The 23,822-nt window shown below is 37.8% G+C and overlaps 1 protein-coding gene across 2 annotated transcripts in view; it reads right to left on the bottom strand.

Moving 5' to 3' along the window:
• The window catches only part of LOC110461539 (neuronal acetylcholine receptor subunit alpha-10-like), an 84,511-nt gene that overhangs the window by 45,266 nt on the left and 15,423 nt on the right, over positions 1-23,822 (bottom strand). The window contains exons 1-2 of one of the 2 annotated variants that reach the window (XM_021515052.1): positions 21,118-21,309; positions 981-1,191 (exon numbers count right to left, since the gene is read on the bottom strand). In XM_021515052.1, coding sequence (XP_021370727.1) covers positions 981-1,044 — 64 coding nt within the window. In that variant the 5' untranslated portion in view covers positions 1,045-1,191; positions 21,118-21,309. Of the gene's footprint in view, positions 1-980; positions 1,192-21,117; positions 21,310-23,822 lie in introns of those variants that run through there. The other variant, XM_021515060.1, reaches the window with a different exon arrangement.

Raw genomic sequence — 23,822 nt, 5'->3', positions numbered from 1 at the left:
GTTCTATACACCTAGATTGGTATACCATTGTAAGTAAACAGTTCTATACTCCTACATTGGTACACCATAGTAAGTAAACAGTGTTCTATACACCTACTTTGGTATACCATTGTAAGTAAACAGTGTTCTATACACCTACATCGGTATACCATTGTAGGTAAACAGTTATATACACCTACATTGGTATATCATTGTAAGTAAATAGTTCTATACACCTACATTGGTATATCATTGTAAGTAAACAGTTCTATACACCTACATTAGTATACCATTGCAAGTAAACAGTTATATACACCTACATTTGTATACCATTGTAAGTAAACAGTTCTATACACGTACATTGGTATACCATTGTAAGTAAACAGTTATATACACCTACATTTGTATACCATTGTAAGTAAACAGTTCTATACACGTACATTGGTATACCATTGTAAGTAAACAGTTATATACACCTACATTGGTATACCATTGGAAGTAAACAGTTCTATACACATACATTGGTATACCATTGTAAATAAATAGATCTATACACCTACATTGGTATACTATTGTAAGTAAACAGTTCTATACACCTACATTGGTATACCATAGTAAATAAACAGTTCTATACACCTACATTGGTATACCATTGTAAGTAAACAGTACTATACACCTACATTGGTATACCATTGTAAGGTGAAAATGACTACCTCTAAAGGAATACAGAGCCGAGTAAATCAAACTTGACAGTGGTGTGTGACCAAGGGACCGGGCAAAATAGGTCAAGCCGATCAAGATAACCAGCAAAGTTTTGTAATAAAATGTCCAGCAGCAGTGTCCAAATAGCTTATCTGCCCCAATATTGAAACCTTAAACCAGACATCCATTTGATCAAAGTGTTAAAAGTATATATTTTTTTCTCTGTATAAATGAAAGATTCTAGAGAGATAAGGGCCAATGTACTGTTGACCTATGTCAGATAATTGTGTCAGACTTACCTGACTTCGCAGTCAGTAGACACAGGACCACAATCATTGCCACCTGCCGTCTTATGAGTGTCATATTTTCCACATCGGCCTCGCTGCCTACGTCACTTCCGCATTATACTCTGAGGGCACTGATGCCGTTCTGCTGGTGATCCTATTACTTCCGGTCATTCAATTGCAAGGGTCAGGCATGTTTATGTTGTATATTGTCCTCATCACAATCCTTGAATAGAAATAAATAATACCAAGTAAAACAGATAATATTCCAAGCAGCGGGAACAAAGACGTTTATCAACATCGAACGAAGGTACAGAAAACAGTCCTGTGTAGTAACTCCAGCCCGAGTGTGAAGCGGCTTGGTTACCACGCACTCTCGCGCACGTGTTTGACGACAACGTGTTGATCAATGCATCTACGATACATGTGATTCTAGAGGACGGCGACAAATAGTTTTGAAACATTCGTTTACTTCCCATTTTATGCCACGTTGTTTAACAACCATACGAATATACCGCATTGCTGTATATATACAATATGTTTTAAACGTTATCTGCACAGTATGTTGAAAACCTGGATTCGTGACCAGAATCTTCCAAAGCTGGAAAAACTCCTTTATATATAGAATTATCCGGTAAGATACACATTTATATTTATTAAATCTGTATTGATTTTTGATCATCTGAGTAGATACAAAAAAAATGAACTCTCAGTTAAAGCTCTATTATAAATGAAAACGAAATAGTTTTCTTGATTTGTAGTCTCGTAATATTTTGTAATGTTAAAAATATGACTGCCAAACTCACGCGAGCGTTATCGACCTCCACTGAACTCACCTGTAGATAGAAACGAGCTGAATGGGTGAGATCTGTGAACACTATATGTTCGACAAGATTTTACTGATTGCACGTGTCTAATTGGTAACACCACATTGACTTCATATGATGTAATTTATTAAAGGTACTAGATACACGCAGTACGCCATCTTGAAAGATAGTCCAAAATATTGGCAAAATCATGCGAAACACTTTCTGTTTTGGCAAACATACCATGCAGTCCGTCAGGAATGTATAGAGCGGCGTGTTCTAATTTCCATTGCTTATTCTCCGCTAATTTAAATACCATAAGAACAATAAAGTGAGAACAGGGAGAAAAAGAAATTAAATACTAATTTAAAACACGCTTGGGAATAGATCCATAAAACGTTTGACAGACACTCACAAAAACATTCACATGAGACCGAGTTAAGCGCTTTCGGGACGTAGATAGAATGAAAGCATGTGGAATCACCAAGCACAACCGCTGAAAATAGGCCCAAGTTAACAGCGGATTTCTCAATAAACGTCATGCTGTATTATTCGGCTCGTATTGAATCATTGGCCAGCATCATTGCGATGTTTGCTCGATGGCCAGAACGCGCCCCTAGTCATGCTCTCGTGCCGATTGAGGAGATACCAGTCGGCTCGTGTCACTGTTGGGGACACGTTACACCGCCAGAGTCGGGCGATTAAAAATAATTAACTGATATAGAATTGGAGGTCATCGTTGAAGGACAGGGACGAGTAACGATGTGATACACTGTACACACACGGGAGAATGTGGTCAACAAAGAAAGCTAGGCCGATATTCCCTCTTGGTGTATTTTTTAAAGGGAAGGGGGATTGCTTTTTCATTAACCAGACTTTCTATAATGTTTCACTGTAGGTACGGGTAAAAGGTACATTTGTATGTCGGCGTTTTTGTTTCGATTTTTTCTCATGTTTTAATACATTTGTAATTTGTTTTCTTTTAATATTGTCATTATAATCTTAAAATAATGATATTGGATTTTTTTTTACAAAGGAGGTGATATTAAAAAAAAATTAAATTGGTGCTAGAAGTGAAGGATTTGTTTTCATTTTAAAATAGTTCATTGTATATGAAACATACAATAGGAATCGGAGCTGGAAGTGGATGATTTATTTTCATTTAAAAATACCTTATTGTATATGTCTAACATAGAATAGAAATTGATATATTTATTACGACAGGAAAACGACTAGAGACGACGTTATACAACACATATCTCCGACCTTGGACATACAACTTTCTTTTTTCAAAAAAATGCTTATCGATTTTGTGCGTGAGAGAGAGATTTTAGTTTTCGTCAATAGTTGTATTGCACAAGACGATACTTTGGGTTGGAGATTCGACATTCTCATAAAAACAAAGATATATTTGTCGTTTACATTACAGGAGGGATGTGCTTTGACTTGCTGAGTGGTCGACTTCCATGAATATAGGCCAGTATACATTTTATTATCTGTTAACTGTCTTGTACTGCTTGTAAATTATTCAAAATCGATTCTCATTTTAAATGTTACGACTCGCATAATTGGAAGGCATTAAGTGGCAATCAAAAGTACAGTCAGACGCATGCGCGGATAAGCGTGATGATATGGTCTGAAATTATACAAGTACGTTTACCTAATATGCAATTCGTCAAACAATTTGATACAATTTATGTACCAAGATAGTTTAAGTAAAAAGCACTTCATATTATATTATTTAACGGTCTATATAATGCCGATTTCAGGTGAGAAAATATCTAAAGCTCGCGCTCAAATTTTCTATTAAAAAACATATATTTTCATGCAGGAATCTATATTAACTTTGAAAAATGTATCCGAGTACCAAATGTCTCCAGGTTTCTTTGAGTGTATAAACAATAAAAATACAATATTTAAGTGAAACACGACCAAACAAGACTTAAGATTTGAAATACATTATGTACTATTTTTTCAAGTGCCAGTTGATAAGACAACATTAACATTGATGAGGGTATCAAACACAGTTCCGTTCAAACATATTTCATGATGCACGTTAGCGCATCTTGGAGAATATGTTTGAACGGAACTGTGCTGCATAGAAAGTTCACTAGAAAGTTCACTGAAGCATGTAATTAATAAAACAACAAGAAAAAGAAGAATAACAAAACCAAGATTCGACCTCGGAATTAAAGAACAAGATAATTCGAACTCAAAGTCCATAAAACTATGCAAAATAAACATAAGAAAGATTTACATGGAGTCCCTAGAAAAAGAACAGGGAGAAGAGACGTCCGCTATGTAAATATATATACATGTAGGTTAAGTCCAAGTACAGTTGTGGGACCACACAACGCACCAAAAATAGCGTGCGCACACCGTGCATACATCGTTCACACACCGTCCGCACTTCGTCCACACATGGTGCGCACAACTGTGCGATTTAGCAATCGTTCGCCCCGTTGTGCGATTATCTCCGCACAACTGTGCGATTTGGTATCATTTGAAGATCAAAATTACGGAATGACAAAAATACGGAAAGCTTGTATACGATAATGTACACTGTGTATATATCTGTAATTTCTCATCACAATATTCAAGATTACACAATTTCACAATGCGTGTTACACAGTATTACAGCGACCGTAAGGCTGTCAAGAATGGGTCTGGCTCCAAGGTAACAGAACAGGTAAATAACAATTTTATGAGTGTCCGGAGTTTTACCTGACCAGTGCCTGGCACACAGAGCTGATATGCGATACCGTTTGACCGTAATGAATAGTATTTGTTATTTGCATTCGTTTGCCTATGGCTCCCCTTCACCTGGATTTTCACACCCCGGCCTTACCCGACGAGTTACGTAAGTGCCCCAGGCGGGGAGAAAACTACGGTCCAGGTTCATGTACAAAGTAGTTATGTTTACCTGTATACGGGATTGTGTTGTAATTTTACATGTGACGATTAAGTTTGTTTAAAAACACAGAAAACACAATTTCTAAATATAAGAATGTATAGACAGAAAGATAATTATATAAGTTTATAGATGTTGCTAGAATATAGAAACATACGTAAACATCAAGTTTATATGTTTAAACACAAAACCGTATAAATTGTTAAGGCATTCCTCAATTTACACCAACCACGATTGTTATCGCACAGCGTCCGTCCATCGTGCGCACAGATGTGCGCAAGCAATGATCGTCCAGCTTTTTATCGTTCGCCCATCGTGCACACACCGTTCACACACCGTGCACACATCGTGCGCACACCGCACATCGTGTAACGTTGTGCGATCCCACAACTGTAATACCGCGTTCTCGTATCGAGAACTCGGGTAGTGCACCAATACCATGAGAAATACTACATGTAGTGTGGAAAAGCATCGACGTCCATATCACACGAAGAGGTAGCCTATTTCCTTACGAGATTATGATGGCGGCCATGTCACACAAAGAAGTAGCCTATTCCCTTACGAGATTATGATGGCGGCCATATCACACAAAGAAGTAGCCTATTCCCTGACGAGATTATGATGGCGGCCATTTCACACAAAGAAGTAGCCTATTCCCTTACGAGATTATAATGGCGGCCATATCACATAAAGAAGTAGCCTATTCCCTTACGAGATTATGATGGTGGCCATATCACACAAAGAAGTAGCCTATTCCCTGACGAGATTATGATGGCGGCCATATCACACAAAGAAGAAGCCTATTCCCTTACGAGATTATGATGGCGGCCATATCACATAAAGAAGGAGCCTATTCCCTTACGAGATTATGATGGTGGCCATATCACACAAAGAAGTAGCCTATTTCCTTACGAGATTATGATGGCGGCCATGTCACACAAAGAAGTAGCCTATTCCGTTACGAGATTATGATGGCGGCCATATCACACAAAGAAGTAGCCTATTTCCTGATGAGATTATGATGGCGGCCATATCACACACAGAAGTAGCCTATTCCCTGCGAGATCATGATGGCGGCCATATCACACACAGAAGTAGCCTATTCCCTGACGAGATTAGGATGGCGGCCATGTCACACAAAGTAGTAGCCTATTTCCTGACGAGATTATGATGGCGGCCATGTCACACAAAGTAGTAGCATATTTCCTGACGAGATTAGGATGGCGGCCATATCACACAAAGAAGTAGCCTATTTCCTGACGAGATTATGATGGCGGCCATGTCACACAAAGAAGTAGCCTATTTCCTGACGAGATTATGATGGCGGCCATGTCACACAAAGTAGTAGCCTATTTCCTGACGAGATTATGATGGCGGCCATGTCACACAAAGTAGTAGCCTATTTCCTGACGAGATTAGGATGGCGGCCATATCACACAAAGAAGTAGCCTATTTCCTGACGAGATTATGATGGCGGCCATGTCACACAAAGAAATAGCATATTTCCTTACGAGACTATGATGGCGGCCATTGAACTAGTCTATTAACCTTCATCTTTTGAAACCGCATGTTTTAATTTTCCCCTATCTGTCGACATCCGTCATAGATGATCTCGAAGTAGGCTCTTAAATACGTAATTAAATATGACCTGCAAGTAAACACCATATGGATGGGAAGCATGGATGATTTCCTCAAGAAGGGGAAATTCACGATCAGAAAGCCAAACTAGTACTGCTTATCGTTCAACTTAGAAGTAAGCCGTTCATGTTGGTCATGCTGTACATTTTGTAAGTAAAGATCGGGGAAAGTGGATTAAGTAGGAGAGTCTACTATGGCAAAACATTTCTTGTTATCTAAAACCAGCATTTCGTTGCTATATCTGAAAAACACATTGAAGGCGTTGGTTAGGTTTCTGTTAGCAGTTCTGATAAACTTCACATGGGAAAACAAAAGGCCTGAAGAAGGGGCATAGTTCGTTCCCACGGGAATACCTACAGTCTACTGGAAATTCCAGCCATCGAACTCAACCAAAACATGGTCAACCACGAACTCAATAGTTCTTACAATCTCATCCTCAGATAGGATGAATTTAGAGGGAAATGTGACCAAATGAGGATTTACATGGATGAATAAGAACATGGAACAATGTTTGTAAATCCAGGTGTTCCGAAAGGTAAGCGTCTTCTGTTTCTAAGACAACACCCACCATGTAAATCTATTGCAAATCCTAGTAATACCAGGTCCTTGAAGTGGGAACCGGGGTAGTACAGTAACATCGAAACCACCAGCCACACTAATGAGAACAAAAAAAAAATCGACCTTCATACCATACATGGAAATAGAATTACTGCTAATGAGAACATGATGGTCACAATGATGCATGCCCTATGTTTTCATCAACTTACGCCTCTCGGAATCCTGTGTTATATGATTTGAATACCAGCAGTCGATCATGAAGTCGTGAAATTGGGAGTGAGCCCTCCAATACCGAATCTTTAGTGATTTGTAAACCCTGGAACTTGATGTTGGCGATTCTCAATAGAACCTTATATTAACAAGCTTTTAAAATTCAACCAAGCAAACGCCAATTGTCTTCGCTAACATTTTTCAATCCTTACAAAGGTAAGATGACTGAACAAATGTTTTGCTAACAAATCCGATGTTACATTTAATGGCAAGGTGAACGTAACACACACACACAAGGGATAACACCTATACAATTTGGTAATTGCTACAATATGCAAAATATGAATTAAATTGTAATTACAACTGTTTTGTTTTCTAAGCCTAAACGGTGATGCTAGGGCTCAAAAGGGTAGGACTTAAAAATGGTCTAATCAAATGTTGAAAGGGAAGGCGTCTTATTTTTTATAGGTATGTCCGTCACGGTATGAGCTGTGAGGCTAACCAGATATTGCTGGTTTTGATCTCAATGTCAAAAACGTAATATAAACAATAGGAACGGATGGCTTGTCCTCTGAAATGAAAAACATCACATGGGGTTTGCCGTCATAATGGCAAATCGAGAAATGACACAAAACGGCCACGACAGCGACAGCCCGCTATTGTCTTTGTGTCTTGAGATGCACGTCGATCGATATTTGGTAACCATCCTAACGTCGAATGGTTGTGAACACCATTTCCCTAACCCCAAAGGGGACATTCTCAATTTCGTGACACGTTAATGTCTGACGAAATCTGTTACGGTGTTCCAAACGTCGTTAGCATCCCAAGCGGTGAAACATCATGGCCGTCTCTACGTCACAGACACCGTACACGGAAGCTGGAGTCATGCCTCGTTTTATATCTTTATAGTTCCTTTTAACCTTTTCCGTTTCATTTAGTGTCTTGCATGTAATTGCCGTGTTCAGAGTGTAATCCCATCTTGCAGTTTCCTTAAAATCTTTCCACACATTTTATTTGTTTTATTTGATTTTCTTTGGATTTTTTGCCTATAATTACATTCGTAATACATATTTATAGGTCGAACACGCGTTTATTCTCTATTTTCGCACCTCTAAGCTCTTGAGTGGCAAAACAATTAAGGTACCATTTCAGAAACGAAGCCGTTCTGCCTAACTGTGGAACGTTTTCATGATTGTTGCAGTGGAATCGTTTACCTATAAATCTAGTAGATCTAATAAATCTAATAGAGTCATATGCTCATGCCATTTCGTTAGTTTAGACTTTATAACTATCATTTCAACTACTGGGGTACATTACCCTATGTGCGCGTGGTCATGGAATTCAAACAGAGAGTTCAAAATGTGAAAAAGCAACAAAAATCGAAACTATGATATATAAAATATATATATAATAAAAAGAAATGTTTAAAAAAAAGAGAAACAATGCGTTTGTCAATTAAAAAAAATACCTTCAGTGTATAACGAGGAAGTTTGGCAATTTCAACCTTACACGAGATCGACTTTTTTTAAAAGTATCGATTCAATATGTTTGTATTAAAATTGTAGCAGTACAGGTAAGCATGAATTTATATAAAAAATAAAGTAAAGAAAAAAACTATGGAGGCAATCTTGATGGGTAAAATAAATATGGTAACAGCATCTTCAAACAAATGTGTGTTATAGCACATAACAATTAATAAACATGTTATTTTGTATTAATTAGGGGGGATTTAAAAAACAAGAAGAATTACCCTTGTTTTCTCTTTAACGTCAGTTTACTTTGACTAGGCCTACATTTACAGGGTGGTGCGGTCGATGAAGGAGAAAACGCTTACCCTTCCGGTAAACCTGGTCTTATTCTTCCTTTATTTGTATAAGCCTCTACAAGAAAACCTTTCCTTTTATCACGTTCACTTAAGGGTTTGTTGATACCGTCGTTTTTCACCTCCTTTTTCATGACAAGTTACGAACCTAGGCCGTATTTATGAAACCGTTCTCATGTTCAATCATGGATTCTGTTGTCAAACTTACTTTCTTTTAACACACTTAAATCATGTCAAACGATCACAGGGTCAAATGTAAACACTGAATTTTATAGAAATGAATAGGTTTTTTTTATGGAGGTAGTAAAAAAGAAATCTACGTGGTCAATTAGGTGATCCCGTATTTCCACGGCTGATCGGGGAATCGAACCCCCGTCATGTTGAAAGGCGAGTGCGCTATTCACTGCGCCGTCCGACCACCCGTTCGAATGCTTTCAGTTTCGCATTAAATAAAGTAAATGAAAACACTCTGACGTCACACCACGTGGGGTTAATTCTCGCAATGAAATCATAAAAAAATCACCCATGGACTGGAAGTTATGAAATGTACAACTATCACGGGAGAAATTTGAATTACACGATTACTATATAATCGGTTACCGCAGACGGATTGTTCATTACAAAACCTGCAGCAGACAGTACTGGGATATTTTGGACGTCTTCTATTCATACATACACTCCAGGAAGTGATAAAGTTATATGCTAATGTATTCTTACTGCAGCGCTGTAGTAATCAAATGTCAATTACGTTCGGAATACATTTACACAACTTGTCCCGAACGAACAGAATGACTGATTTGCCTTTTCTGTTACACAGGAAGAAAATACAATCGAGCAAAGAAAAACACAATCTCATCAACAGCAGAGATTGAATTAATTTAGGAACGAGAATAAAAACGAGTATCAATTAAAGAGGAATATATTGTAAAAAATATTATAGTATTATTATTAGTTTTACGGTAAGTTATAATTACATTTATCACATTTACGGTATATTTCGTAAGTTATTGGTTTATGGTAAGTTAACGTACATCCATTTATGGTAATTCATTCACTGCATGGACGATATATTATGATAACTTTTGCCCCAAGTAATTTCACGACATGTTATTTTTGCACTTACGATAAGAAATTATAATTAAGGTATTTATAACATTTACAGTAACTTGTTATGGAAATTACGGCCATTTATTACATTTACGGTAAATAATTATAAATAAATCAGGTACTTGTGTTTTTGCCTCCATTTTCGTTTTAGTATGTTTTGAATTAAAAAAAATTAGAATCAAATTTTCAAAAATATCCATTCACATTCAAGAAATATTTGTACTTCTCGTTTATTATTTTGAGGAAAATAGTTTTTTAGTTCAGGAAAACAACTGTACGAAGCTATACGTGTCGTAAAAGGAAATAAGATGTCGTAAATATGATACTTCTGTCGTTAGGCATGTCTATTTGTGTGACTACAGCGATTAAGCTGTCTCACTGCAGGTTGGGGATCATGACAAGAATACATCTGCTAGCTCGCTCTTACCCCCTACGTGTATCGTAAGAGGCGACTAAGGTGGGAATCCCATGCAGAATTTGGGGATATGCTTTTGTGGAAACACAAAGGCGATCAAAAACATCTGCTGCGCCCATTGCAATATTTGGGATCTTTATATTTCTGTCTACTTCTAACTACCTTTTATTCCTAGATCCTTACTTGCCAAAACCTCACTTTTGGCTTTCATATTGAACTAAAAATGTCCTTCAAATGTTAGTTACTCCCTGCTTAACGTTCAGCATCTAGGGAAATGACAACAATTGGTTCACCCGTTGTCTGTATAATATAGCCGGGCGGAATGCTGTGCCAGGTGCCTTCGGCATGATATTCAAGTGAGATAGCACTATAAAGTCGGCATCAGATCCGCGCTATCACAAGGAGGCAAATACACCAACATACCCTGTCTCCAGCACTCATACACACTAGCAGGCACGCATATACTAAACACATGGAGACAAGGCTTTCAATAATCTAAGCTGTTAATAGGACGTGAAACTCTCTACAACCAACCTAGATCCCTACCCCAAGGAAGGTACATGTACAGTAAGTATACTGTATTAAATGTTTGTGGGACCTGACCTGAATGTATATTTGAGATAATTAAGCATGATGACGTTTAGACTTTGCTGAAATTCTTTAGTTTTATCTCAACCTGTATAATGGCACAATTGGTGAAACATCCAGTAATTGTTTTCGTATCAGTAACGACTATTGATTATTACCGGTGTTGCGCGAAAGTGAACCCCGTAAATATGTTAGAATGACCGATTTGACCTAAAGCTGGCACTTTTAGAATCGCTGATTTAATGTTCAGTGTAATAACATGTGGTAGCAACAAAATAAACGTTAATAATCAAATTATAGTTACATAATTGATGAAGCTTTAGTATGATAACTGTCGGAGGATGTAAAAGCCGCTTGTAACCAAACCTCATAAATACGATACGCGCCAATTATTTTTTAACGACTGTAGGAATAACTAAAATAAATTGTGTTTTATTTTGCCCAATATGAATAATTTTGAACCAGAGAACATTTATGTTATAATTTCAACGTTGCCCATGAGAAGATTATCAAATTACGTTTTACGAAAATGTGGTATTTCACTAACACGATCACCATGCACGGACACATAAACCGGCCATGTAATCAAATTGAAAGTTACATGCACATCAAAAAATCAAAAAATGTACCATTTGTATGCATTGTGTGTTCAGTAATAGTTGTTTAGTTTTCGAGTAGTTTAAATAATATATCATTTCGTGATGTTTTTATTTACACAATAGATTTTCATACCGACTGCCGACTTCGGTATTACGTGTCAGAAAGATATGGTACGCGATGGTAGATTTCTCTTTGGAAGGAAAGCTCCTGCCTAAACAAAGCTTGTTCGTGACGCCGATATCTGAAGGAAAGTCCCTGCTTAAACAAAGCTTGTTCGTGACGCCGATATCTGAAGGAAAGTTCCTGCCTTAACAAAGCTTGTGCGTGACGCCGATATCTGAAGGAAAGCCCCTGCCTAAACAAAGCTTGTTCGTGACACCGATATCTGAAGGAAAGTCCCTGCTTACACAAAGCTTGTTCGTGACGCCGATATCTTCGTGACGCCGATATCTGAAGAAACGCCACTGCCTAAACAAAGCTTGTTGGTGATGCCGATATCTGAAGGAAAGTCCCTGCTTAAACAAAGCTTGTTCGTGCCACCGATATCTGAAGGAAAGTTCCTGCCTAAACAAAGCTTGTTCGTGCCGCCGATATCTGAAGGAAAGCTCCTGCCTTAACAAAGCTTGTTCGTGACGCCTCTGTCTGTAGGAAAGCTCCTGCCTAAACAAAGATTGTTCGTGACGCCGATACCTGAAGGAAAGCCCCTGCCCAAACAAAGCTTGTTCGTGCCGCCGCTATCTGAAGGAGAGCTCCTGCCTAAACAAAGATTGTTCGTGACGCCGCTATCTGAAGGAGAGCTCCTGCCTAAACAAAGCTTGTTCGTGACGCCTCTGTCTGAAGGAAAGCTCCTGCCTAAACAAAGCTTGTTCGTTACGCCGCTTTCTGATGGAAAGCTCCTGCCTAAACATAGCTTGCCCATGACGCCGATATCTGAAGGAAAGCCCCTGCCTAAACAAAGCTTGTTCGTGACGCCGCTTTCTGATGTAAAGCTCCTGCCTTAACATAGCTTGTCCATGACGCCGATATCTGAAGGAAAGCCCCTGCCCAAACAAAGCTTGTTCGTGACGCCGATATCTGAAGGAAAACGCCTGCCTAAACAAAGCTTGTTCGTGACGCCTCTGTCTGTAGGAAAGCTCCTGCCTAAACAAAGCTTGTTCGTGACACCGATATCTGAAGGAAAGCTCCTGCCTAACCAAAGCTTGTTCGTGACGCCGATATCTGAAGGATAGCGCCTGCCTAAACAAAGCTTGTTCGTGACGCCTCTTTCTGAAGGAAAGCCCCAGCCTAAACAAAGCTTGTTCGTGACGCCTATATCTGAAGGAAAGCTCCAGCCTAAACAAAGCTTGTTCGTGACGCCGATATCTGAAGGAAAGCTCCCGCCTAAACAAAGCTTGTTCGTGACGCCGCTATCTGATTTGTTGATCAGAAGACATCTTAAAGAAGATTCTTCTGTTAATATATTCACAGGGATGGTCGATGATTTTCTGTTCCATGCAGAAGAAAAGAACGGGCCAAATGCAACCATTTTAAAACTTTGGTCAATCAGTAAAATAGTCAACGTTTCTTTAAAATGCTTACTCAATTTGGTCAAAGCTGTCAAAGAAATGTTAACCACCGTGTATAAGGTTAACCATAGTGTATAAGGTTAACCATAGTGTAAAAGGTTAACCATAGTGTATAAGGTTAACCATAGTGTATAAGGTTCACCATAGTGGATAAGGTTCACCATAGTGTATAAGGTTAACCATAGTATATAAGGTTAACCATAGTGAATAAGGTTAACCATAGTATATAAGGTTAACCATAGTGTATAAGGTTAATCATAGTGTATGGTGTATACAGTTAACCATAGTGTATAAGGTTAACCATAGTGAATAAGGTTAACCTTAGTGTATAAGGTTAACCATAGTGTATAAGGTTCACCATAGTGTATAAGGTTAACCACAGTGTAAAAGGTTAACCATAGTGTATAAGGTTAACCATAGTGTAAAAGGTTAACCATAGTGTATAAGGTTAACCATAGTGTAAAAGGTTAACCATAGTGTATAAGGTTAACCATAGTGAATAAGGTTAACCTTAGTGTATAAGGTTAACCATAGTGTATAAGGTTCACCATAGTGTATAAGGTTCACCATAGTGTATAAGGTTAACCATAGTATATAAGGTTAACCATAGTGAATAAGGTTAACCATAGTGTATAAGGTTAACCATAGTGTATAAGGTTCACCATAGTGTATAAGGTTAACCACAGTGTAAAAGGTTAACCATAGTGTATAAGGTTAACCATAGTGTATAAGGTTAACCATAGTATATAAGGTTAACCATAGTGTATTAGGTTAATCATAGTGTATAGTGTATACAGTTAACCATAGTGTATAAGGTTAACCATAGTGTATAAGGTTAACCATAGTGTATAAGGTTAAACGGGAGAGATTGGTAGTTAGAAAGGCGATGATAAGAAGATATTTTTAACAGTCTAATTTATAGATCCAGAAAGCCGAACAAAGTAGACTGTTTAAAGCACACTATGGCCATATCGTCCTTTTGGGGCTCGTGAGTGGTATTAAAGTGGAATGGAAATACATGTCTAAAGTGTTACCAAATGTATATAGAAATACAGCGAGAAATGAGAGGTGCGCCTAAAAAAATCCGTTATAATTTTATTTTTTTGAAAACATTTTTTTTGGTAATTTATTTTACAACCAATTTCTCATGCAAACCATTCTAGAGTCAAATCAAGCTACATGGCTTAAAGCCATCCTCGGGGAGGAAAAGTTCATCAGCTGAATCAACTTCCATATTACGTAAAATGTTTGTCGATGCAATTTGAAACTAAAACATATTTTACTTGCCCATGCTGTCACTGGATCGGAGGATAGATTGATTCAGCCGTTTTGATCGCTGAACAGGCAGTAAAATTTGGCATTGATTCAAGTATATCACAACAGGCTTGATATAAAAGAAACAGGGCAAATTGTCCTGGTGATACCGGCCTTAGAATTCTATTTCTTCCTTTTCCGGACAACTTGAATCAAAAGACGACCGAATAGATGTTTACGAGGCAAGAAAGACTCGCGACAAGGCTATTTTGACGCCGAAATGCAGAAGTAGAAGTCGTAGTCGGAAATGTGTGACGCCGACGTCAGGTTTTTGAACTTATCGGGGGGTTAGAACACTTTGATACCCAAATTTCAACAGTTAGAGGAACTGGGAAATTTCTTATTACTAATAACGAACAAAGCGTGTATATAAGGAACGTGCCACTACTCAAAAAAGATAACTGAGGTCATCAAGGATACGGAAAACCCCGAGGACTCACAAATCGACAAGCAGAGTCGACCACGTACCTTGTATCTTGGTTCTTGAAAGAATGACCTAATATGCATAAACATGAGACTGCACCTTTAAAATTTGGTATAATATATTACAACATGTCAAAACGTACAAGGAGACATTAGAAATTGTATTTTCTTTCTGTTTTCAATATTTAACGGGACGTTGAACGTAGGTTAGGCTATTGGCATTTTTTTCTTGCAGAAAAATAAAGAACAGAATTTCACACTAAATTTGATGTCTTTGTACACTCCTATCGTAACAGGCAGGCACGCTGGGAAAATAAGTCTTTGTACACTCCTATCGTAACAGGCAGGCACGCTGGAAAAATAAGTCTTGGTACACTCCTATCGTAACAGGCAGGCACGCTGGGAAAGTAAGTCTTTGTACACTCCTATCGTAACAGGCAGGAACGCTGGGAGAATAAGTCTTTGTACACTCCTATCGTAACAGTCAGGAACGCTGTGAAAATAAGTCCTTGTGTTGCTGTTCAAAACTGTTAGCGTTCATCAGTCATACTTTTTATTGAATTAATTAAACACACAAAAACTGGTATCAAATGTCTACAGACAGCACCACACATCTTCTTAATTTCGATTTTCCCGGATATTGAGGCTATTTTTTCAGTTATAACTACTTTCAAATTAGTATTCATTATCGACTTAAAAAAGGCTGAACACCTCATGTTTAACACATTTTCAGAAATTAAGTATAACGGAAAATTAAAATTATCTTTTCCACAGTTAAAGAAAGGGGGAAACAGTTTTGACTGTCAACTGAAAAGGCTTGAAACAGCTATATATTATCACACTTGAATATTTTCTTTGTTCGGGTCTTTCCGTCAAACTGTTAAAGTCAATAAGGACTAATCATAACGTGATGTTAAATTCAAATTTTGACGGAAACTCTCGAATGCTTTCGAATGACGTTTGTTACAAGACAGAATTGGTAAACAAAGTAAACACGACTTTATTCCCGTAAAAATGGTTGTCCCATCAAGTGTTCCAACAGTTTGTTTAGAACATAAATAGTTAAAGGAGTTAAAAACGTGTTTTTAACAATGTAGTATGCAACATGATTTTGTTTAATCATATTCTCGAAGAACAAGTTTCAAGGATATTTTGTACGGAACAGTCTTCCATACCACCATAGATGAAATAAATAAATGCATATACAAATGTATACAGTAGATAATAAATAAACAAGTCCCTGCGAAGAAAAATATAGAATAAAATAATATATCTGTCAGATCCACCGCTAGGCCATTCTTCTTCAGGCGGATACACCTAAACAGTTTTAGAAAATATTAACGTGTAACAATAGCTGAGATAAAGACATTTTGACTTTGAAGATTTATTTATTAGCCTTTCAACGAAACTGTAAATATAAACATACATTTCAATCCTTAAATAATGTACAATATTTTATGGTTACAACCCCTTCCAAACCTTGCAATCTTTATTGAAACAAGGTCGTTTCTTCAAATGTTACTGCTGAAATAAGACGACAGACCAATCGAAGACCATTCAACAGTTTGACAGAACGACCAGAACAGTTTTTGAAAATATTCACGTGTAACACTAGTTACTGGTGCTACATGTAAGATGAGATAAAGACATTTCGACTTTGAGGATTTATTTATTAGCCTTTCAACGAAACTGTAAATAGTGCCAATATAAATACGTCCGGTAGAGACTAAGCACCCTACGTAACAACTTAACACGTAATTCTGTCTTTTTACTGTTTTGTAAATTTAACGAACACATGAAATAGTTTATTTGTTCGCTTATCTCGTTTACTCTTGACTACCCATATCGGAAAGGCTGCTCGTTTTATAACATAACAAACTGATACAAAGAACAAGGGTTTCACACCAATACATCTCAAAGGGTTTTATAGGTCATTTATATTCTTTCCTGGGCTAAAACACATTCGATTAAGTTTCTCATTAATCTTCACAAGGCAAATATATTGTTCAATGCTTGTATTATATACGAATGTTGCATACATGCAATGAATTAGAAATTGGCTGTTATAGCATTGGAAAGGGATGTTAATGTCAGCTAAAGTAATTTCGTTAATATAACTCATAACTGACGCGTAAAGCCACATTTACATTGCCTCACGTGTATAACCACAGTAACAGCACCGAACGTGAACACCACGGTAATATCAAGTCCCGTGTATACCACGGTAACATCAGGTCACGTGTATAACAACGTTTACATTTATCACGCGTTCAACCCCGCTAACTTCAACTCACGTGTATTACCACGGTAACAACACCTCAGGTGTAACACAACGTTACCGGTAACAACACCTTAGGTGTAACACAACGGTAACACCAACTCACGTGTATAACCACGGTAACAACACCTCAGGTATAACACAACGGTAACACCAACTCCCGTGTATAACCACGGTAACAACACCTCAGGTGTAACACAACGGTAACACCAACTCCCGTGTATAACCAAGGTAACAACACACCAGGTGTAACACAACGGTAACACCAACTCACGTGTAAAACCATGGTAACACCAACTCACGTGTAACACAACGGTAACACCAACTCACGTGTAAAACCACGGTAACACCAACTCACGTGTATAACCACGGTAACAATACTTCAGGTGTAAAACCAGGGTAACACCAACTCACGTGTATAACAAAGATAACACCATCTGTCTTGTACAACCACGGTAACACCAATTCACGTGTATAACAAAGAAAACACCATCTGTCTTGTACAACCGCGGTAACACCAACTCACGTGTATAACAAAAATAACACCAGCTGTCTTGTACAACCACGTACAGTGTAACCATCAACCCACGCGTGTAGCCGCAGAAACATCACCATACCTGATATACCACGTTAACATGAACTTAAGTTTGTAACTATATATACACCAATTCACGAGTAAAACCATATAAAGATACTCAGACGAGTATAGTCATGGTAACATCAACGCATGCGTATAACCACAGTAACATCAAGTCACGTGCATCACCATGTTAATATTGCATCCAGTGTATAAGTACGTTAACATCAATTCAAGTGTTTAGTCAATTTAACGTCACTTCAAGTGTAGAAATGTCATATCAACTCACGTGTATAACCATGGTAAGATTATCTCACATGCATAATCAATGTTACATCATCTTAAGTGAATAACCACGTTATGATCATCTCCCTTGTTCAACCACGGTACACTGTAACATCACCCCACGTGTAAAACCACGTTATTATAAACTCACGTGTAAAACTATGGCAAAATCATCTGACTTGAATTACCACAGATACGTTGCCTCGTCTGTATTACTAGGTTAATATCAATTCATGTGAACTACCACTACAACAGCATATGCATAATAGCGTTAACATCACCTCACGTGTATAGCCATGGTAATACCATATCACGTGTGTCACCACATAAACATCACCTCAATGTATAACATGGTATTACCATATCACGTGTGTCACTATGTATACATCACATCACGTGTATAACCATGGTAATACCATATCACGTGTGTCAACACATATTAACATCACCTCACGTGTATAACCATGGTAATACAATATCACGTGTGTCACCACGTAAACATCCCCTCACGTGTGCCACCACGTAAACATCACCTCATGTGTATTACCATGGTAATACCATATCACGTGTGTCACCACATAAACATCACCTCAATGTATAACATGGTATTACCATATAACGTGTGTCACTATGTATACATCACATCACGTGTATAACCATGGTAATACCATATCACGTGTGTCAACACATATTAACATCACCTCACGTGTATAACCATGGTAATACCATATCACGTGCGTCAACACATATTAACATCACCTCACGTGTATAACCATGGTAATACAATATCACGTGCGTCACCACGTAAACATCCCCTCACGTGTGCCACCACGTAAACATCACCTCATGTGTATTACCATGGTAATACCATATCACGTGTGTCACCACGTACACATCACCTCACGTGTATAACCATGTTAATACCATCTCGCGTGTGTCATCACGTCCACATCACCTCACGTGTATAACCATGGAAATACCATATCACGTGTGTCATCACGTCAACATCACATCACGTGTATAACCATGGTAATACCATATCACGTGTGTCATCACGTAAACACCACATCACGTGTATAACCATTGTAATACCATATCACGTGTTGCACCACGTAAACATCACCTCACGTGTATAACCATTGTAATACCATCTCGCGTGTGTCATCACGTACACATCACCTCACGTATATAACCATGATAATACCATATCACGTGTGTCATCACGTACACATCACTTAACGTGTATAACCATGGTAATACCATCTCACGCGTGTCATCACGTACACATCACTTAACGTGTATAACCATGATAATACCATATCACGTGTGTCACCACGTAAACATCCCCTCACGTATATAACCATGGTAACACCATCTCACGCGTGTCATCACGTACACATCACTTAACGTGTAAAACCATGGTAATACCATATCACGTTTGTCATCACGTAAACATAACCTCACGTGTATAACCATGGTAATACCATCTCACGTGTGTCACCACGTACACATCAACTCACGTGTATAACCATGATAATACCATATCACGTGTGTCATCACGTAAACACCACATCACGTGTATAACCATGGTAATACCATATCACGTGTTGCACCACGTAAACATCACCTCACGTGTATAACCATGATAATACCATATCACGTGTGTCACCACGTAAACATCACCTCACGTGTATAACCATGGTAACACCATATCATGCGTGTCATCACGTACACATCTCTTAACGTGTAAAACCATGGTAATACCATATCACGTGTGTCATCACGTAAACATAACCTCACGTGTATAACCATGGTAATACCATCTCACATGTGTCACCACGTACACATCACCTCACGTGTATAACCATGGGAATACCATCTCACCTGTGTCGCCACGTAAACATCACCTCACGTATATAACCATGGCAACACCATCTCACGCGTGTCATCACGTACACATCTCTTAACATGTAAAACCATGGTAATACCATATCACGTGTGTCACAACGTAAACATCCCCTCACGTGTATAACCATTGTAATACCATCTCACCTGTGTCACCACGTAAACATCACCTCATGCCTATAACCATGGTTACGTATACCGTCTCACGTATATAAGCTCATGAACATCACCTCACGTGTGTCACCACGTAAACATCACCTCACGTTTATAACCATGGTAATACCATCTTATGTGTGTCACCATGTTTACATCTTCTCATGTGTATAACCATGGTCATACCTTCTCACGTTTGTCACCATGTAAACATCACCTCACGTGTATAACCATGGTAACACCATATCACGTATGTCACCACGTACACATCACGCCACGTGTATAATCACAATACCATCATTCGATGCGTTAACCAGGGTAACATAACGCACGTGTATTACCGAGGTAACACTGGTTCACGTGTATAACCACTTAAAGATAACCTAACATATCACGTGCGTAACCGAACGTAAACATATATCTGGCAGTGTTGAAGAATTAAGACATTTACGCAGATTTATCGTGTCAACACATTAAATCTATTATATAATCGTTAACAAAGGAATTGCCTTGTGCAATTGAAGAAAACCTTAAGCAAGTCATTAAGAATCCGAAGAATATAATTAAAGAGCTGCTTGCTGGCAGTTGTAATAGACTGTACGGCGAGGCCTTACCAGCGCCTGAAAGCTTAATTTGATTTCAGGCCAAATTAATTATTTGTCTCTTTTCTCTTGTTGACAAACCTTGATTGACAACGAATAACACATGAATCAAGATTTGTTTCTTAAACGCAGAGAAGTAAGAAACAAGAGAAGCAAAACAGAACAGCGAAGACAGGTATGAAGATAGATAAAAAAATCTTTACAATCATATTTTCTCTGTAGCCCAGTAATATCTATCAATAGTATTAAATCAAGTGAACAGTATATCGTTGTACAAAAATCAAACGATTCGCAGAAATTGTCAAGCTGTATGGCCGCTGTATTCAGCGTTACAGAACATACTGCTGAAATGTAACAAAGATACGCTAACCCACCTCACACGTTACACAGCTTACCTCCAAAACATGACCTTCTTCTAGAAAGATGTTATCCACCATGAATCGCTTATAGAAGCTGGATCATGGTCCGCCTTCTCGACCATTCGGTATATATTGGTAGTAATGGTACGAGGACGATGGTGGGTACGTACGCATCGGTAAATAATGTATGGTCTCCTGTGACACCACGTCAACAATAATCCCCGACCATTAGACGGCATCACTGACGGGGATACACGCGCCATCGATTTATTTTAGCGAGTCACACTGGGTAAACATTGGTTTGCTCTGTTTAACGTTGATTATACAGAGAAATCTGTATTTAAACTTAGTTACCTAAAGCAACTACAGAAGGAATTTCCAAAATTGTAGTATTCTTATATTAAACCACATTTATGTTATGAGACCGCCTGTCTATAATACAGCCCAAAGATTATCCAAAATTGTGTTTTCAATGTAAAAACAACTTGCTCTTATAACTACATGATCAAGTATTGCGGGGTTTTTTCTCCTATCTCAACGTTACCTTTCTATAAAGACCGTCTGTCTATCACTTCCATATAAACAACATCAACAATTGTGTTTTCAATTCAATAAAAGGAATTTGTCTATACAGATTGCTTGCCTATATATAGTTACCCTATAAAGAAAACGTGTTTATACATATTACATATTACTATCTGTCTATAAGGACCATCTTTCTACAACAACCACCTGAATAATACCCGAAATTATTTATAGGTATCAAAACCTGCCTGTAAAAATCGTTTGTCTATAACTACATATTTCATGTTGATTAAACCAGAAACTGTGTTTTCTATTTTTAACCCGTCTATATGGACTACCTGTCTATTAAGAAATTGTCTACTCTCTACCTTTGGCGGTTAATGTCGACAGATTTACTGTAAGGTACTGTAAGGTACTGTACTTACCCTATACAATGTAGTCTTTGGAAGGAGCACGATGCGTCTGGCAGAAAATCCGTGGATACGCACTGTACACCTACTTGCCCCTTGCTCATCAGAAGATGTGGTATTTTCATGTTTTACTGGTTTCTAGCCAACATCCTGTTCATTATTTCAAGTGCAAATATTTCTACATTGTTTTGTAAAAAACATGATACGATTCCCAGTATCGGATGTTCCTACCATTTATTGCAGGCGTAGCCTTTTTTAAAGGTTTTTGAGGATAGCTTTAACGGGGTTTGAGTAAATTGAATAATAAACGGCGATGTTATTTTTCTTCATCATAATACGAGTTGTGTTGTTTACCTTCACAGATTCAAGAAAGAAATAACGGAAATTGCTGTTTTACCGACCGAAAGACAAACAAAAGTCGAAACAGCCCTCATTTTAAACATCTTCGATCCTAAAGCAACAAAATAAATTGCTTCATGAAGAACTTGTCGAAAATAAAATGTTCTTGGAAGTTTTTGCTTAAAACTCCTTTTTTAAATGAACTTATCCCCGAGGAGGATTTATGTAAACAATTTCGGGCCCGTCTTCATGAAGCCGTTCTCATGCTCAAGCATGGAGTTTGTGCTCAAGCCTAATTTCTTGTTCCGTTCGTAAAATAATAATTAAATCTAATATTACCACTAATATGGAAACAAATTAAAGGAACTTAAAGCCAAACACTGTTTTCAATGTTTACATTTGACTTTTTGATCGTTTGACATGATTTAAGTGAGTTACAAGAAAACGGGTTTGAGCAAAGAATCCATGCTTGAGCATGAGAATGTTTTCATGAATACGGGCCCCGGTTGTGTATTGTATGAATCACTGCGCATGTAACGGCACAAACAAAGGTCATAGGGTCGATTACATCGGATGATTTAAATATTTTTCGATATTTGATAACTTCTATGATATCTTATGTTGATTACTTGTTTATTGATTTCCGTTGTTTGTATTGGTCTTGAATCTATCTTTGTTTACGTAAGAATTACATGGATGCAATAAATGTTTTTGAAACATTGTACTCAATATTCACTGATTGAAATAGTATTCTTCCAGTATATTCCAGAAGTATACCCAATAAAGATTATATGAAACAAATGATAAATATATTGTTTTGTTACATCATTAACCAATAATTTCTTTTATGACTGAGATACTGTTTATCACGATTAGGCAAGGCAAATATGTCATTAAAGAGATCGATTATTTAAATCAGTGGGCAAGACGTCGTTGAAGAGAACGATAGTTATAGCAGTAGGCACTGTGTCGTTAAAGAGATGATAATGACAGGAGAACAATTGACCTTCTACCATTAACATTCTGCAACTGACACAGACTCTTTTCTAGGTCGTTGTGTCCTTGTGTCCTATATGGACGCGATCATCTGGTTTTGTCAGTAGACAAATACGTGTATTGTTTACGAACTGAAAATGTTCCAAGAATTGGCAAGCTAGAAGCCGATGACAAAAAATCCAAAGTTTAGTGTATACTACAGAAACTTTAAGACAAATACAGCAGTTTTCGAACAATTATGATGTTTATTCCTGTTTTTTTCGGTTAACAATCAAAATACTTTTCCTAAGGTGCCGAGACCAACCAGGTAATCTCTTGGTTACAAAACAAAAACGCCTCTAGTAATACGCTCAGCGGCCATAATGGCATTCTCGGTGTAACACGAAACTGTGTCAACGGCTTAATTTCCAATCTGTACTCATTAAAAATGTCTTGAAACCTTTCCTTTTCACGAGAATAACTTACAACTAA

The sequence above is a fragment of the Mizuhopecten yessoensis genome, unplaced genomic scaffold, assembly GCF_002113885.1.
Source record: "Mizuhopecten yessoensis strain PY_sf001 unplaced genomic scaffold, ASM211388v2 scaffold1405, whole genome shotgun sequence".
Classification (NCBI taxonomy): Eukaryota; Metazoa; Mollusca; class Bivalvia; order Pectinida; family Pectinidae; genus Mizuhopecten; species Mizuhopecten yessoensis.
The sequence above is the reverse complement of the archived record's forward strand: the minus strand, read 5'-3'. Positions and strand labels throughout refer to the sequence as shown.